At 33.2% G+C, this 19,596-nt stretch overlaps 1 protein-coding gene across 1 annotated transcript in view; it reads left to right on the top strand.

Annotated features, from left to right (window-relative positions):
• The window catches only part of LOC145331861 (trimethylamine transporter-like), a 50,188-nt gene that overhangs the window by 2,854 nt on the left and 27,738 nt on the right, over nucleotides 1-19,596 (top strand). Inside the window, exons 2-12 of the mRNA XM_080176707.1 lie at nucleotides 3,109-3,179; nucleotides 3,698-3,765; nucleotides 4,722-4,828; nucleotides 5,181-5,246; nucleotides 5,822-5,946; nucleotides 6,904-6,946; nucleotides 7,323-7,414; nucleotides 8,049-8,143; nucleotides 8,554-8,606; nucleotides 9,055-9,098; nucleotides 9,535-9,599. Coding sequence (XP_080032833.1) covers nucleotides 3,109-3,179; nucleotides 3,698-3,765; nucleotides 4,722-4,828; nucleotides 5,181-5,246; nucleotides 5,822-5,946; nucleotides 6,904-6,946; nucleotides 7,323-7,414; nucleotides 8,049-8,143; nucleotides 8,554-8,606; nucleotides 9,055-9,098; nucleotides 9,535-9,599 — 829 coding nt within the window. The remainder of the gene's footprint in view (nucleotides 1-3,108; nucleotides 3,180-3,697; nucleotides 3,766-4,721; nucleotides 4,829-5,180; nucleotides 5,247-5,821; nucleotides 5,947-6,903; nucleotides 6,947-7,322; nucleotides 7,415-8,048; nucleotides 8,144-8,553; nucleotides 8,607-9,054; nucleotides 9,099-9,534; nucleotides 9,600-19,596) is intronic.

Genomic DNA, 19,596 nt, shown 5'->3' with positions numbered 1-19,596 from the left:
TATCTTGCCGTTTACGAGATCTTACTTTGTATTAACAAACACTTACCCTATACAAACTTACATCCATCTACTTTCATTGCATTAGAACATTTGAAATTGAAAACTGAAGGAATGAATAAAAGAGAAGCTACGCTCCTCTGGTAAATACCATGTTTACCAAGTTCTCGGAATGAAAAGATATTATCATGATAAGCTAAATCCTTTCTTCATGCTTCAAAAGTTTCCGTCAGGCATATAGGATAGGTAAATCCTAGATTTAATGTCTAAGGAGAAATTAATTTTATATACGAGGAAGAATAAGATAAATAGAAACATCTTCCCCTTTTTTCTCATTAAAGCTTCCCTTATTGTAATAGATATAGGATATACGTGGATATATTGACATTGGAATATTTGTTGTAAATTTAGCTTGCTGATAAGGACCTCATTTGTTGGTCAGCTCGTTTATCCATTACCTCTGAACCAAATGAATTCTACTTTTCAGAGAATATTCAGATGCTGAGGGCTAGCAGCGTACAAAGTAAAATGCTTCATCATCGCAATATTTTTTTACTATTCCTTCATTCGTGGTTTTGAATAGATTTAACTATAATTTAAATTGGCAACAAATAATTTGACAGCAGCGCAGCTGCTTTAAAGTTTTTATTTATATTTTTTGTTAATTTATGTACACTCTTTAGGTTTTTTTTGTCTGTCCGATGACATTTTTTTGATACTCTGATTTATAAAAAGATAAATGGCTAAATAAAAAATGAATGTATCATGTAGATGTATAACCCAGACAATTACCTGGTTTCGGTAGTAGGGACCTTTTCGTCTGCTAGCAAATTGCGTTCTGCTCGTTTTTAGCAACTTAGCTGTTTTAACACTACTGGGCTTAGTTGGTTTGTATTCAAAGATCCAATGGGAAGTTGGCACAGGATTCCATAACCCCTGTCCCCTTTATTCTTTTACTTTAATGGCTAAAATGTAATGTTAAATTCACATCCCCTTTCTAACTTTTTTTTGTCAGTCTATCCGTGGATAACGCTTTTGGGAGTTAGGGTATCTAAGGATTTTACTTAGCAACTAAATAAGATAGACTTTTGGAATTTATGATTAAGATTATTGATTTCTTATAACCAATTAGCATAGGGTGAGGCGGGGCATTACCGGTAATTTTTTTGGTTTTTTGTAAAAAAAATGGGGTAAATATTAATATTTTTAAATGGGACCAAGACCATTAGAAAGCTTACGGAAAGGACTATCAGGTCCTAATAGGACGTTATCCTAGGACTTTTAGAAATTTGTCATAATTGGACTCAAAGAAATTACCGATAAATGCCCCACGGTGGGGCATTGTGGGTAACGTCTTTTCAACCTAAAAAAAATCGATGAAAAACGGCCAAACGGCCAGTCAAACATAAATATTCATAATTAGTATAGGTTATAGGGATTATCCACAAAAATTTTCATAAAGATCGGACTATTCCTTCTATGTCAAAAATCATTTTTTTTAAAGACGAGAAATTTCGATTTTTTTTTCACAAAAATTTTCTTAAAAAATAAAATTTAAATTTTTTTATATGAAAAAAACCTGTTCTATTCACTTTTTGGCCTAATTCTTAAAAAGCCCATATTGAATTTTAGATTTTACCAAAGAAAACCTGAAAATTGATCTTAAAAATCGAATTTTAATTTTTTTTTCGACGTTACCGAAAAATACCCCGCGCGAACTTTGGTCATTTTTGAAAAAAATATTAACTCTACATTTAAGCTCTCAACGGATTTAGAAAGAGTGGGCAATCTTTAGTTCAAAAGGTTTTTACGGATCAGTTCTAGGTCTTACCAATTTTTGTGTAGGTCGATCTTTATACACCAAGGTGAAAAAAACTTTGAAGAAAAAAAATTTTCGTCCGACTTTGAGACCCAAAAAGTACCCTTAACATTCATCTCACAAAAATTTCATTTAATACTTTTTTGTAGGCAATTTAATAAGGAACAAATTTGCTTTGATGTTTTTTTCTGTCAGTCGATTAAAACATGGAGAAAAATGTCATTTTCTGAAGGTGGGTAAAAAATTACCGGTAATGCCCCTTACCGGTTAATGCCCCGCTTGACCCTATATTCTCACTTAATTTGTCTCTATCTCTACTCTGAATATTTAAATGATATTTATTTCTCTTTGTTACTTATGAATGTTTTCATCCTTGTTCTTGTATTAATCATATTATAAATTTTGTTTTTGAATTTAAAAAAAAACAATTTTCCTGGGAAATAGATTTAATTTTGTGTTTTACATATTTTATTTTCATTTTTAAGATTGTTATCAAATGTACCTTAAACTTGGACAATGATGTCAAAAGGTAGCGCTAGCAATAAAAAACAGTAAAGTAAACAGTAATATTGAGATATATAATAACAAAAATAAACAATTTAACAGTTGGAATAAAAAAAGGTATTTTTTTTCATGACCAATTTATGTTATGTTCTAACTTGAATAGCAACAAGAAAATCTTGTTTTCCTCATTTCTTACAAACAGCCAGAAAGACGGGAGGTAATTTCGAATTACTATACAGAGTAGCTTTGCTGCTAACAATTATTTAAGAGTTATGCAACCATAATTTTTTCTTGTGTTTCACAGATAAAGTTATTCATATAATGGCGAAATAAAATTGGAAAATCCTAAAGAGGCAGTTTCACGAAATGCATTTGAACTTAATTTAGTGAACCGCATATTTTTTCCTGGTATAATTGGTTAAACTACATTTATATGGCATATATTTGAAAGAATTTAAATTTTCTACCACGTAGTTTATAAAAAATCAAGACTTGAAAATCGTCTTTTTAAATTGCCTATATCACCAAAGGACGATTTTCAAGTCTTGACATTTTAAAAACTACGTGGTAGAAAATTTAAATTCTTTCAAATATATGCCATATATATATAGTTTAACCCATTAACTAGCAAAAAATATGCGGTTCACTAAATTAAGTTCAAATGCATTTCGTGAAACTACCCCTTTAAACAAAGGTTGTGAAATCAAAGAGTTGTTCTTGTCTTTAGATAGAACAAAATGATATATGGGGAATGGTATGAAATAAAACATTTAGGTATCTTATTTTAGGATGAAAATACAGAAAATGAGAGGAAAATTGAGGACAAAAGTCTTTGGATTAAATGGAAATCCGAGCACAGGTGATAAGTTATTTATCGCATCGTATTAGTATTATAAACAGCTTTCCGCAGATGTAAAAATGTACAATTAAAACAAGTTGTTTTGCTTGACCCGAGATGCCGAAGGCACGAACTAACTAACTGGTTCCAATCCAGCGGATTTTAATCGGTTTCGGAGCCATACTGGAAAAGGAGGAGATATGTTAAGGCTGAGTCAGGTGGGAATTAATTCCAATAAGACGAGTTACGAAATTTTTGCACGATATATTTTCCCGAAAGCTAGCATTATCTTGAGAAATACTGATATTTATATATAACTTGCAATAAAAAAATAAGTGCCATTGCGTGCCAAAATGTGTACAATAAATGGCCGGATTGTTTCTTCACTTATTTACTAAGTAGGAATCTAGATCTTCTCGAAGTTTATTTTTCCAATGAACAGGTACTAGGTAAATCAATTTAGATTAATACAAAACTCGAAAGGGGACAAAAATGCATGCAACAATCCCTAATTGAATCTAATTATTTTATCTTTTTAGAATTTGGAAACACTTTGAAGTTGCTTTCAATCCAGTGGTTACCTTTGCTTCTCTGATAATTATAATCAGTAAGTAGCTTTTAATAGTATTAGTAGTTGTGACTTTAGCATCTAGGAGCCTTATATTCAAAGGGGTGATGAATGACTGAAAAATAGCCTAAAGCAATCTTAAGACTATATTATAAAACTAAAATAGCCTAAAACCATCCCGGGACTTATATGAAGCTTCCCTTGGATGGAGGAGTCAATCAGCTCCGTAGTTATTGAAACATTAAGCTTCAGACAAAAAGCCTATTATTTTATATAATAGAATTAGTTTTTGCGCTTCAAGCGCAAAAAGTTCCTCCCCGAGAGCAAATTTTAAAGGGGTGGGGGGGGGGGCGGGGGGGGGGTAGTGATTAGGGGGAGTTGCATATAACAACATCCAACTTCACTGAAAATTAGTCCAATTGATAAAATGTAGCTACTATACAAGTATAAGTGTACGAGAGTAGGTTGCATATGAATAAAGCCTTATTATCATATCATTATCATTATTTTCCAAACCTGCGTGACAATCATTAACATTTACCTAACCTTAAATAACCTATCAAAAGCTACTGTGAAAATACGACGAAACCCGCTACTTTGTTTTCTTTCCATGATCCTCATATCTTTAAATAAAAGTAACAGAATTTCCTGTACCCAAGGATCTTGCTAATCGCTGAACCGAAATGGTTATCATTTAATATGTAGCTTCTCATAGGTCTAGGGAAGTTTTTTTTCTATTTTGGGGGAGGGTACTTCAAGCCTTCATAGAGAAATATCCCCTGAAAAAAATAAAAAGTAAAAAATAGGGCGTATTCTAGGGATCTAAGGGGCTAAGACAATGGCCAATAAATTGATGTACCCTAATAATATTACACAAAATTACCATTTCTGCAGATAACAATTAGTGGTTTAATTAAACGTTTGAACTCAACTCCCCAAAGTTGTAGAGCCAACGAAGAAGAAATCAAAATTGCAATTAATGAAAACTAATTCAGTATTTGTATCCTGGTCCATGGCCAACCCTGAAAAGGCCAACAAAGAGTTTGGGACCTGGCAGTCCTGGATTGGAAAGAGCTTCACCTGGCTTTATATTGGATCACAGGTATGCATATTGGATAAGGGATAACTGGACAGATAAAGATTGAATAAGCAAAAAAATGGGGGAGAAAAAAAACTAAGAAATCCCATAAAAAAAATATTTTACAAAACAAATTGAAAAAACCTAGAAGTTCTATTTTCAACATGATGTTTGTATGTCTTTCTGTAGCTGAAGATATCACTAACCGCTGAAACTATATTTTTCTACATTAATGTAAAGCTTCTTATAGGGCATGGTTTTTAAAACTATTTAAAATTAAGTGCTTAACCGCTTGTATTACATATATTTATGGTTTATCACTGCTAACTAATGTTATTATCCTTGTTAATTAATAATTACAATACTATTTTTTAAGGATGTTTGGGCAGCTTTTATTATTGTAATATACTTCAGCAAGTATAGCAACCTCAAACTTGGAAAGGTAAAGATTAATATCAGTTTTGTTTAGTATTTTATTATCATTGTAATATTGCAATAAATGAAGCCATTTTATAAAGATTTTTTTATTTCTTGAAACGTTATCAAATCTAAAATACAAAGTAGAACGATGTCTATCTATCTGTCTGTTTGTTTGTACCGCTAACCGCTGAACCTATCGGGTTCAACTTCACATGGTAGCTTCTCATAGGTCCTGGAAAGGTTTATAACTATTTTGGTGGAGGGTACTACCTCCCTCCAAAGATAAATCGCCCCTAAAAAAATTACTCTCTCAAAAAAGATTTTTATTTTTTTTCCCTCAATTAATTTTTTTTGCTTCAAAAAAATTATGAATTCGAAAAAAGGGTTTTGGGATTCAACTCTCCTCTCCTCAAGTGCCACTAGAGGCCTCTAGGGGCGAAGCAGCTAGTGTATATTAAAACAATATTTATTAGGATTTTCTTAACTTTTTTGATTTCTCATATTAAAGATTTTTTTCAATATTTTCAATAGGCACTGGATATTTTAATATTTAAATTTTTAAATTTGTTTTTATGACTTGACTAGAAAATTGTTCAGGATGACAGTGTACCTGAATACAACAACGCAACCTGGTTTGCCATGTTGTTTAGCTGTGGTGTCAGCACTGGCCTGTTTTTCTTCGGCGTGGCGGAACCAGTTAAACACTATACCACGGCTAACAGGTAGGATAAATGAAAGGGGGGAGGCGGATGTGCCACTTTTTGAAACCAAAAGTAAAACGCGCATGATCTCGGCCCATAAAAGAGTTACAGCTATAAAATTCGGCACAGCAGTTGCTTTTGTGGAGAACAATATGGAACAGTAAAGAAACGGCGGCGGAACCGTCGTTACCGCCGAAAACCGCCGTTTCTCGCCGATTTTTTTGCTTTTTTTCGCTATAATAGACAATTTTCAGTCATCTGAGCAAACTTTGTTTTATAAAAATTTTTGGCGGGTAACGACGGTTTTCGGCGGGAGCGGCGGTTCCACTGCAGTTTCTTCACAGTTCCATATTGTTCTTCACAAAAGCAACTGCTGTGCCCAATTTTAAAGCTGTATTTCTTTTATGGGCTGAGATCATGCACGTTTTACTTTTGGTGTCAAAAAGTGGCACATTCGCCTCCCCCCTTTTTAAAAATAAAAGATTTTGCACATTTCTATAGAGGTCTTAAGTTATAAGACCAGGGAGAGAGGGAACATTGGAACTTGGTCATTACACTAGTCTCCAAAGTTTTATAATAATGTTTTCTTATTCGGTGGCTTAACAACTTTTGGGACTTTAATTGAATTCTGACAGGTTGGCTCATTAAGTTGAGTGTCAAAACGTTTCTACCACTAATTGTAATCTACAAAAGGGGTAATTTTGTACATCATCGTTGGGAATGTACATCAATTAATTGGTCATTGTCTTTTCATTTTAGATTCTGTATAAGACAAAGGACAAAAAAATTATACTTCCCTAATGAATAAAAGCAAATACCTCATTATTTTCATATTTATGGCACTGCTTGCAAATGTAATGAAAACATGTAAAAACTCGTTTATTAAAGTGCAAGCTACCAAATCTTAGAACCTATGTGGTTGCATCAATTAGGTTACAGCTATTTTAAAACAAAATCAAATGATTTCATTTTTTAAAGGTATAGCGCAGATCCTACGATGCCTGATAACAAACTTGCTCAGGTTAGAACAATTTCTCATTCTTTAGAAATGTTTCAATTTAAAACAAAGATGACAACATCCAGAAGAAGCAATGCACTTGGCTATAATCAATATAGACAGTCTAAAGAATTAATTCTTAATTTTACTATTAACAAAGTATAGAAACAATTAAACCACAACAACAACAACAACCACAACAACAACCACATAATTAATTAATTAGAATGTGTTCACACTATTGCACTTATTTTTTTAAAATTTAATCCTTATAATAAGTCAGTTATAGATAGATAAATATCTTGGCATTGAGTTATTTAAAATAGTTGAATTGATAACAAAATTTTATTTTTGTAAAAATTACGTTTTTTTTCATTTTATATTTTATTTACTGTTATAGGAAGCTATGAATGTTACCCTATACCATTGGGGTTTACATGGTTGGGTTGTCTACACCATCATTGGACTCCTACTTGCTCTAATGGCATACAGGTATTGTACCATTAGGGTTTACATGGTTGGGTTGTCTTTACCATCATTGGACTCCTACTTGTTCTAATGGCATACAGGTATTATACCATTGGGGTTTACATGGTTGGGTTGTCTATACAAGCATTGGACTCCTACTTGCTCTCATAGCATACAGGTATTATACCATTAGGGTTTACATGGTTGGGTTGTCTATACAAGCATTGGACTCCTACTTGCTCTCATGGCATACAGGTATTATATCTCATGGCATACAGGTATTATACCATTGGGGTTTACATGGTTGGGTTGTCTATACCATCATTGGACTCCTACTTGTACATCTATTATGTGATGTTTAGTAAATGTAATGTTCTATTTACAAAAATAACAAGTTCATAAATTCTCAGAAACAGAGGGATCTTTAGACTGTTAATTAAACTCGTCTCCAAAGTTATAAAATATAAACATATTTTTAAAGGGCTTTAAAACTATGGAGACGTTTTAAATATCCTTCAAACTATATTTTATCATATGTTTCAAACTAGCAGTGTTGAAGCTTTTCCACCAATAATGCTAATATCAGTTATCATAATTGGGAGAATACATCAATTTAATATCTCGAGTTATATGTACGAAATATTCACTAATTTTTCAGGGAGGGATTGCCAATGACGCTGAAATCCTGTTTCTATCCGCTGATTGGAGACAAGATATTTGGTTGGCCTGGAGATCTTATTGATACACTCTCAGGTAATTATAATAAAGAACACCTGCCATAAAAAATATTTTCTATGGTTTTTTTTGGAGGGGGGGGGGGGGCAGTGATAATCTATTTACTCAAGACATTAAGTAATTCTTGCTCTTATTAAAAGAGAAAGAAAGAAGCCTTTTTGCAACTTTAGTTTCTAAAAAAAAATGCTATCACATTTATCAAAAAGCGCAAGCCCAACGTCCGAGCAGTTTTAGAGATTTTAATGACACAAAACAAACATCGTTCTTATAAAAAGTTTTGGCCTTTTTGAAAAATACAAACCGATTTTTTATGAAAGTATAGCAACCATAAAAGAATTTTTAAAAGCATATTTAAATGATAAGCAAAAGAGTTTTCTGAGTTGCAATATCCCTACCTTTTATATCCTTCTCATGAGCTCTTATTTTAGTTATTGCTACGCTATTCGGAGTATGTACAAGTCTTGGTCTGGGCACAATCCAGGTAATTTCCTGCATTTATTTACATTACCTGCCAATTTAAATACTGTTAATGTGAAGTTTTGGGTAGACCATGAAAATTATAAACAACTAAAAGATATTTCTGTAAACATAAGGTTTATTAACATAGGTAAACCCTTATTCTTAAAAAAGCCCCTAAAAATATTATTGCATCCATTTTCGATACTAATTTAATAATGATAATGGATATAGAATATACGTGGACATTAGAACAGGGTAAAAAATGTCATCAGTTTAGGTTGCTAACATGGACAACTACATCATTTATTGGCAAGTTTGTTCATCCAGTAAGAGTTCATCGGGTAAAGTGAGTGGATGGGGGGAGGTCGTTATTTTAGCTTGTAAACGTTTTGTGTTATTAGATTGCATGATAATCTGGTATTACATCCAAGTTAGTATAAATCCATTAATTCATACTTATTTTATTTTAGATCAATCAAGGCTTGAACATCTTAAATTCAGACATTGAAATCAGGAAAATATATTGCTTTATAAATATTATTTTTGTTTCTTGAGATTTTGGTAGAATTACACCCAACAGACAACTAACATTTTGATTGAACAATTCGTTGCTTTTAGATTAGTTGTGTAGCTGTCTATATTTGTTTGTCACTAAGGATCTCTTAAATAGCTTAAAATAGATTAAAGTATGCATTTAATTCAACATTTTACCACATATTCTTATAATCTTAGCAACGAATCTCGCTAACTACTGAACTGATACGCTTCTTCTTTACAGCGAAGTATGTTACAGTTTTATAACATTTCTGGGTGAGGGTACCCTCCTTCGATAATTGTTTTTAAAAACTAAAATTTTAAATTGAGGGTTGGCTTTCCCTCCCCTCTTTTTTTCAAATAGTTAAGTTTATCCCTAGAAAATTTGGAAAGCAATACATTTATCAAATGTATAGTAACAAAACACAAGTGATAATCATCTGGTGTATCACTGCAGTGGCAACCATATCTGTGTTGACAGGTGACTATTTTTGGCTTCGCTATTTTGTATTATCTTTATTCTTGTTATTCATGTATCCTATTACATAAAGTACTTAGATTTTTTTTGAACCTTAAGATTTTAAACTACCGAACTGATTGAGTTCTCCTTTTTAATGAAGCTTTGTATAGGTTCCATCCAGAATGGCTTAGGCTTTTTTGTTTGTAAATAAAAAAAAGTCTTGGAACGGTTTTAGGCTATAATTCTGTTTTCCCCCTTCTCCATTCTTTGAATATATAGACCCTATATGCTAGGAGCGCAGCCACTTGTTATAAATAATTGAATAATATATATTGGGTTCTGCTTTTCAGGGAATATCTATTGTTATGAAACAAGGGTTTAGCTATTTTCCGAAAATTGCCCCCCAACATTTCCAATTTGTCTCAACCATGACACTTTGGTTGAGCTTGACTTCCGAATAAGCGGGAAGTTCACGAGATCAGTTGGCGAACATACAAACCCCCAATACCAGGAACCATCAAGTTTCAACAGCAGGTTTGAATATAGATTTATTGATGAAATTATTTCAAAGACCTGAAATTACAATATCAATTAGTTCATAATTCCAGTTATTTATAACCACGTAATCTTATTTGCTTTTTAAAAATCATTTTTCTCTACGGTAAAAATCTTTGGAAACTTTGGCTTTAAAGGAAAATTATTTGGTTTAATAAATCATTGTTAAATGCAAAAATAAAGGCACATAAAAATTACTAAAACATATATTAATCATAATTAAGTTTCATGCTTAGCTGGCTAAAGCCTTTTTAAAACTACATATAATCGTCCTATACACCATTCTTCCCAATAAAATTAACAAATTCTACCTGAAGCTCTTATGGTTTCAAATCCCTGATATACTAGGGTCGTTCACACACTATGAGACCAATGATAGGCCCAATTTTGTTCTCCGAAATCTTCACACACTCATGTCTCATTCAAAAGTGAAAAACGTGGGCGCATATAAACAATCCATGCTGCGTCACTTTATGAAGGGAAAGTCAAAAAAGACGACATTTGCGCTTAATTCTGGATTAATGATAAGGAATTAATTTCGCACTTGATAAACACAAAGCTTCCTCGAAAAGAGGTTAAGACACACCCCCCGTTTGAAAGTCAAATTAACTTCCTTAACGAGATTCAAGGTTTTTTTTTTTTTTGCGCTGAGCACTAGCATCATTTCTCACTAAACTCAACTCACCATAATCACATGAGAATGGCCACATCCCGAAAACGTGACAATTTTGCTCCTAACTAAATGAAACCCCGTGAAATGCATACACAATATTATACTCCTCACTAGGACTCATAATACCTCACATTTTAGGATAGAAGGATGGGGATTGGTTTGTACCATACAACATTCCATGCACATGACAATTACAAGATCACATACACAAATCCTAAAATAGATAATCCTATTAATCATGATGTTGTAAATATAACAACTATACTAAATAATAATCATTTCATAATCAATAGGTAATAAATCATTATAAATAAATCAATAAGTACCTACGAAATCAGGTTGAAATGTAAACAATAATGGTAAAATAAAACGAAATAAATCTTAGACAAGAAAATTAAGATTTATAGGTACTTAAAACTAAATTTGTTAAGCATCAAAAAGAGTAGTAAGAAAAAATTTTTCAAAATCCTTGGGCAGAAAGTTTTTCAAACCTAATGAATAAGAACTGTAATATCTTAATCAACAATAAAACTTTTTAATACTTAAGAATAGCAAATAATAATATCTTCGTTAGAATTTTCATTGAAATTATGAAAAAAATACCAATTTTTCTTTGTAAAAAAAAATGAGACTTTAAATATGAATTTTCAATCATTCCTTGATCTGAATAAAAATGTTTTACTTGATTGAAATTCATATATAATTTTAAAAAATCTGCTAAAAAAATACTTGATTTTTTCTTAGAATAAATATCGAATCACGCAACCTCGACACATTTATTCCTTTTTGTTAAACTTTTCAGGTAAGTTTTATAATGAATTGTACTTTTGAAAAGAAATTAAACTCAACAAAATTAAATTTGAGCATATGAAATAGAATAAAATTTTATCGCATTTCATTTGATTCTTATTTTAGGCATAAAAATAGGCATATGAAAATGTGGCTTTTTTAATTAAAAAAATGTTCTCAATTTTCATAAAATAAGAATCAATTATTATCATAATTTTTAATAACCGCTTTTATTTTAATATCTGCGATAAAAATGAAGGAAAGGTTAATTTAAAATATGCATAGTTTATCTTAAATTAATTCTGTGATATTCATATAAATAATAATCAATAATTTAATAATATCATACATCGTGTTCATTATTATAAATGCTTATCTCATAGAAAATAGAGTTTATATTTAAACATGAACGAAAATATATGTACCTAGGAAATAATTGCTATAAATACTTCTCAAGGTTTAAAATTGCCCTGTCCGAAATCGCTAGGTACATATATTACTACGAATCTCTGCTCTCGGAATGAAGAAAAATCTTTACGCGTGGATTATTAGGAATCCTTGCCTCCGGAGTGAAAGAAAAAACTTTATTTGCTTACAAATTAAAACAAATATCTTGATTTTTTTGCGATAATCTTTTAAAAATAATAATAAGAAATTATTTTAAACATTATCATAATAATTTTACATGTTGTGTTCTTTACTTTAATGCATTATCTCATACGAGAATCTGAGAAATAACATTTTTTAAGCAAACGTGAACCATGAAAAAAAATACCTCGAAAAATAATTTTAAAAAAATCTATTTTTCTTAATCTAAAAAAAATCTGCAAAATCATTTGGTAGTTAAACACACAGACTTTTGCTTTTCAAAATCATACTTAAAGAAACAAAATCTTTTAAAATCTGCTTTAAAAGTCTAAACAATTTTGTAGAATTTTTGTGCTTAAATATGAACAATAAAATTAGTTGAATAATGAATACTTATTCTTTGCAGAACCTTTTTAGGTTCCCTTCACAAGCTTAATATATAACTTGTAATATTAATTCTTTAAAGATCATTTTCACATAAATAGTTTATGTTGTAGATTAGATATGTGTGGTTTGAAATTTTTCAATGACTTTCTGGCGGCAACACCCGCCATATTTCCACCCGCTATTTGCAGGCCTCTTACCCTGTGTCGGGCGGCAAGGTTGGCAGCAGCCAAGTCGATTCTTGATTCATGATAGCACCAGGGCAAGTAATAAAAGTGTGACTATCATAAAATTTAGAATCATCTACCGGCTTTTGTCTGGCCGGAACCGAAACTCCTGTCGGCTCTTGTCCGGCCAGAACCGAATTTCTTAATGGCTCTTGCCCAGCTGGAACCGAAACTCCCGTCGGCTCTTGTCCAGCTGGAACCAAAACTCTGATCGGCTCTTGTCCAGCCGGAACCGAAACTCCCGTCGGCTCTTGTCTGGCTGGAACCGAATCATTCAGCGGCTCAATACCCGCCGTAACAATATTCTCAACGGCTACAGTATCGTTACCAATATCATCAGGAATAACTGCAGCACAACTAACATCATTATCAATATTAGCCACGGCAACACCCACCGTAGCCATGTTGTCAACGGCTGTGGCACTAGCAGAACCAAAAGGTTCATCAGCAGCGTTACAAGCAGAACCAACAGGTTCAATAATAGCAGCTACGGCAGACCCAACCGGCTCATTATCAACAGCTACGGCAGAACCAACCGGCCACGCACTCTTATCAACAGCTACGGCAGCTTTATATGCAGATTTCTGCTGACCAGCTCCATAGTCAGCACTTGTACAGATAAAACCACTACCAAAAATGGTTCGCCACAACATAGACTGGCCCACTTTCTGGTAGGTTGATGGAAACACGTCAGGATGTGTATTTCCAATGATGATATCTAAGCCTCCACTAATATATGTAAATCTTTCTGGGGGCATCTTAAATATTTCGGCGGCGGTTTCCGGATGGACCGAGCGCATCTCATTGCCACCTCCGAGGTTAGGCATAACAGCTGCCTCAAACTCTCTCAAATTACCATCCCTGTCCTTCAGATAGAACACCACATTGCGGCAGGATGATTCACTACCGTCAGCAACAGAAATGTTTGTATATCTGCCGGTAGATTTCAGCTTCAACTTGTGGGACATCTTCTCAGATATAAGTGGTAGACTCGCACCAGAATCAAACATGACGGCGGCATGGCAGGCGCCGCCGCCAGGTGCTACAACTGGAACTATTTGCAGCAGGAAGGTACATGTGCTAGGCGCAAAACTTGATTTGTAGACTGTATTCACACTAGCACTAGCCTCATGCAACATACGACTATGATAACCGTCGCAATTATTGGTGCTACAGACACCAAGCTTATCCGATTTATTACAATTGTCAGCAGCATGACCCTCACACAGGCAGAGTTCACACAATTTATTCTGCTGGACAACTTTTTTTCGGTCAACAACATCCATCTTCTTAAATGTGGGACAACGGAAAATAGGATGTTTATCCTCGCAACTTTTAATAGGACATGCACTATTCCACTTGGAAGTTTTGTCCTTTCCAGCCCATCCATTCTCATTGTCACTGCGGCCAGACACTTGCGCGGCGGCAGCTCTGTCACGATTTCTCTTGCCGGCGTTAGTGTCATAGGACATATCACCGGCCAACATGGCACCCCTGGTCCTCTCCAGCAGTTCTACAATCTTCTGGATGTTTGGTTGGTTCATGCTACCTAGCTCCATCATAATTTTGTCTCTCAAATTTTCAGGGCACTTGTCTTTAAAAATATGAATAAGAGTTAGGTGATTGTAATCCTTAGCTGCAGAACCAACGATGGCTTCTACCTCCTGCATCATGCTCTTGAAGGTAGCAATTGCGCTAACCACGTCCACAGGTTTATCCACAGGTTTCATCTTGTTCAACTTAGTTAAAATCCTCATGAACCGGCGAGTGTTTGATAAAAACATCTGATCAAGAAACGCCCATTGTTCATTATGATCTCTAATCGCTGACACTTGCTTGCGTAGTTCCGGGTTGGTTATCACCTTCTCCATACACAACATCAGACTTAACCTCTGGTCAGCAAATCCATAACCAGAGCATAGGTCCTTAAAGACCTGTTTAAAGTTTGGGTAATCTGTGTCAGTACCGTCGAACGACGGCAACAAACTGTTGTCCCAGCGCCCATACTGCGGGTTGGAACTCCGAATATCCACGGCAGACATACTTCTGGAGAGAATGGCAGGTGTCCCACTCTCATCCAAATTAGATGAACGACGTTCCATCTCTCTAAGCCTTCGGTACATATCACGTACTTCTTGGCGCAACTCCATGGAAATTTTAAGCACTCCCATGTCCATCTTCACCTTCTCAATGACGTCGAGGTTCCTGGCGACAGTGCTTGACCTCGCGTCGTCTGAATCATTGTCAAGCCAGTACAGAATTTTTGTACACTGCTCCAACGACGCATAAACTTTATCTGCAACAGTTTTCTGCTCACTAGCTTCATCCAAATCACGCTTGAACTCGCGCAGCTCACTAGTATCCACGGCAGGTTTTAGACTTTTTATTAGGTCAGATTGGTCCTTGACCTCACTAAAATGTCACGAATTGATTTTAAATTCACATTTTCACATGAACTAAAACTTTGGCAGGCTTTTAGATTTTCATAAAACACTTTTATCTGTTCGTCAAACACCTCTAGCCTTTCATTGCCAATAGCGATAGCTCGCTCAATTTTCTGCTTTTTAGTGAGCACCATATTGATTCACTAGGTAATTATTTCACAGAAAAATTGTCAATGTTTTTTTTCATCAATACACTATATGCTATTGATTTATTGAAGAATGCTAACGCCTATTCTTCAGATTCTTTGAAGAATGCTAATGCCTATTCCTCAGAACCATTTGAAATTGCTTGTGCAGCGCCTTCAACCATCAGGTTATTTGAAATTCGCTTGTGCAGCTCCTTCAAACTCCATTCCTTTGAAATTGCTTGTGCAGCTCCTTCAAACATCAGGATATTGAAATTTGCTAACGCCTAAACTTCAAGTCCTTTGAAATTCGCTTGTGCAGCTCTTTCTTTTTTGCATCAATAATCTAGATGCTATTGATCTCTTGATGAATGCTAACGCCTATTCATCAGATACTTTGAAATTGTCTCAACCATGACACTTTGGTTGAGCTTGACTTCCGAATAAGCGGGAAGTTCACGAGATCAGTTGGCGAACATACAAACCCCCAATACCAGGAACCATCAAGTTTCAACAGCAGGTTTGAATATAGATTTATTGATGAAATTATTTCAAAGACCTGAAATTACAATATCAATTAGTTCATAATTCCAGTTATTTATAACCACGTAATCTTATTTGCTTTTTAAAAATCATTTTTCTCTACGGTAAAAATCTTTGGAAACTTTGGCTTTAAAGGAAAATTATTTGGTTTAATAAATCATTGTTAAATGCAAAAATAAAGGCACATAAAAATTACTAAAACATATATTAATCATAATTAAGTTTCATGCTTAGCTGGCTAAAGCCTTTTTAAAACTACATATAATCGTCCTATACACCATTCTTCCCAATAAAATTAACAAATTCTACCTGAAGCTCTTATGGTTTCAAATCCCTGATATACTAGGGTCGTTCACACACTATGAGACCAATGATAGGCCCAATTTTGTTCTCCGAAATCTTCACACACTCATGTCTCATTCAAAAGTGAAAAACGTGGGCGCATATAAACAATCCATGCTGCGTCACTTTATGAAGGGAAAGTCAAAAAAGACGACATTTGCGCTTAATTCTGGATTAATGATAAGGAATTAATTTCGCACTTGATAAACACAAAGCTTCCTCGAAAAGAGGTTAAGACACAATTAAATAAATTAGAAAAGTTAGTATATTAATCTAAGCGCAAAATTATTTTTTTAGAAATGAAAATCTATTTCTATAACTTCATGGTTAGAAAAACTCTAAATGTTGATTTGTTGATTTTTATGGCATTTATTTTTGATTTAGTTGTAGTTATCCCATTTATTATTTAAGTACCAACTGAAACTGAAAATTTTTTAAGTAGCAAAGTTACTCTAATGTAACTTACCTGCTTAAAAAAATATCAAAATTTTAGGACACCTTCTTTATAAAACAAAACAATGAAGACCAATAATGATAGACTTTTCTAACTAGAGTTACAGACAGTTATAAATGTAGAAAATAGATGAGGGAAGCTATGCTCTAAAAAAGAAGCAAAGTTGGGTTATGGGTTAATGGATAGAATTAAAAAGATTGATTTAATATAAATATTACATGTTAAATTCGTTGGATGACGTTCAATTTCCATCAAATTCATTTTGACAATTTTTTATTTGATTTGCTACTTGGTATTTTTTATGTTTACATTGTAGGAACATAATCCATCTATCAAGATTTTCGCAAATCATTGAGTTGAATTGTTTCGCTAGCTTCCTAACAGGGATGCAGGGATAGGAAAATCCTTGTAATAAAGTAACAGGATCTGTCTTTGTCTGTCTGTACCGAAGGATCTCTGTAAACGCTGATCTTTGAACAGTGTAGAAAAATCGCCCTAGAAAAAAAGATCCCTCCCCCCCCTCTAAATATTTTTTAATTACTAGAGTAATCGCTCTTTAATCAGTTAAAGAAAGATATACTTAGTCAAGAAAAATTAATTTTTACCAAAAAAAAAGGAAAGGTAAACCCAACTGAGATAATTTACTTGAACAACCTTTGTCTGGAAGTCTTTTAAATATACATAGTTATGGATGGCTAAGAAATTCCATCAATGCTCACTTTGATATCACGCTCCAAACATAGCAGCAGTAGGAAGCCTCCTATAATATAGTTTTCCCCGTTTACAAAACCATCGTCCCTAAGGTGATGTTTGCAGTGTTTAATTTACCCTCCATTGATCTATCCCTGTATTCATACAATAAAGTCATTCATTGGTATAACAAGAACAACTGCGCGACAATGCTGCGAAGATCAATTATTTGGCCAAAATTTTAAACATATTTCTGTGAATTATTGCCCCAATTTTCTTATTGAAGACTCTGAACAACATAATATTTTACTCAAATATGTATAGAAATAATACATTTCATCTTAATAATGAATTTTTAAAAAAGAATCACAAAATAATATCTCATGAAAGATTGATTTTAATATTGAGTAGCTTCTCTACTAAAAATAAAAATCTAAAAATGTCAAAAATTTCTTGTTTCACTGATCTAAAGTAATCCAAGCGATACTAATGTTCTCGCAAAAATATATACACATTTATTTCTTTTTTCTGTAAATAAGTAACAAAGCTACGCTATAATTATGATATGTCCATATGTTCTTTTATATGTTAGCGCGTCTAAAAATAGAACTATTTGGCAGTTTCCTACTATCACAATTATAGACCACAATTTGATTTTTGAAAAAAATAGGTTAGGCTAAGTAAGGGTTGGACAAGCTCTAGAGGTAAAGTGTCCCGTAAGCAGCGTTGCGGAGCCGTTTGATTTTGGTGCGGCTCCGGCTCCGCAACAGTGCCCGTAAGGATAGTGTACCTTAAGGTTTGAACCACAGAAGGGGATAGAAAACTTAATTATAGGCTTGAAATATATTAGTTAAACAAAACAATACTACATTTATATCCTTAAATTATCTTGGAAGTCTTATGTTCTGCATAGATTTTGTTAATTGATATATTATTACAAGGATAATGCAAGATTTTCAAGCATTATAAAAAATGATACTTGCACCTTGCTAACGATACCCCCCACCTACCCCTCCTCTCCTATTGGATACACGAACTGACCAATAACTGAGATTCATTTTTTTTAGCAACCTAAATTGACGACAAATTTTCCCCTGTCAATATATCCACATATTCTAAATCCTTTATTTTGTCATCCCTGTAATGGAAATATAGTTGTGTAATGTATTTACTATTACTAAACCCCGAACAAACATATTATGCAAATCTGAATTTTCATAATAGCAGCATTATTATTCATTTAGGATGATTTTACAATAAATATGAAATGTAGATGCCTCTTTTGGTTATAAAATTCCACTGTTATTTTTTAATTAATCAGCACCAATAAAGCACAAGATCTCAAAAACAGCATTTGGGGGAAATACTGGTGAACAAACATATTATGCAAATCCAAAACAAAGCAACAAAAAAAAAAGTTTTTTGGCACTTTTCTCCTCTTTTAAAGATTGATTATGATAAAATAATATTTTTTTTAGGGATTTATGCATTAATTATTATGAAATATAGTATAGGGTAAAAATTAATGATTTTTCTAAATAAGAAATGATTGAAAAAAATAAATTCGATCCCTATCACTTTAGAGGACAGCTGCTGACCCCCAGTCTTATGGATGAACCTAAATACATGTTAAAGATAAAAATTACCCTGAAAAGTATACAAAATGTTTTTTTATGTGTTAAAAAAATTCATTTTAAAATCTTGATTTTGAGGATGATGACCTTTCAGATGCTCCTGTTGGTGGTGATGGTGAGCCAAATGTTATCTAAGTACATGCCCATTACAACAACTTGTCTATTAACCTATGTACCATTTTTTGTAGTCATAGCAGCCTCCAATGGAGCCTTCTGACAAGAAATATAACCATCTTCTAAAAACTACAGTATTCACCTTATGAATTGAAGTAAATAAAATTGCAATTTTTTTCTTTTTTAATAATGCTGGGCTGGAGGATGCTATAACTACAAAAATTGGATCATAGTTTAATATATAAGTTGTCATCATGGACATGCACTTTGATAACATTTGGCTCACCATCACCACCAATAGGGGCATCTTAAAGGTCATCATCCTCAAAATCAAGATTTTAAAATAGATTTTTTCAACACACCAAAAAACATTTTTGTATAATTTTCAGGGTAATTTTTATCTTTACCATGTATTTAGGTTCATCCATAAGACTGGGGGTCAGCAGCTGTCCTCTA

Source organism: Acartia tonsa, chromosome 11, assembly GCF_053477335.1.
Source record: "Acartia tonsa isolate MP-2025a chromosome 11, ASM5347733v1, whole genome shotgun sequence".
NCBI classification, from domain to species: domain Eukaryota; kingdom Metazoa; phylum Arthropoda; class Copepoda; order Calanoida; family Acartiidae; genus Acartia; species Acartia tonsa.
Note: the sequence above shows the minus strand (reverse complement) of the source record. Positions and strands in the feature narration are given on the sequence as shown.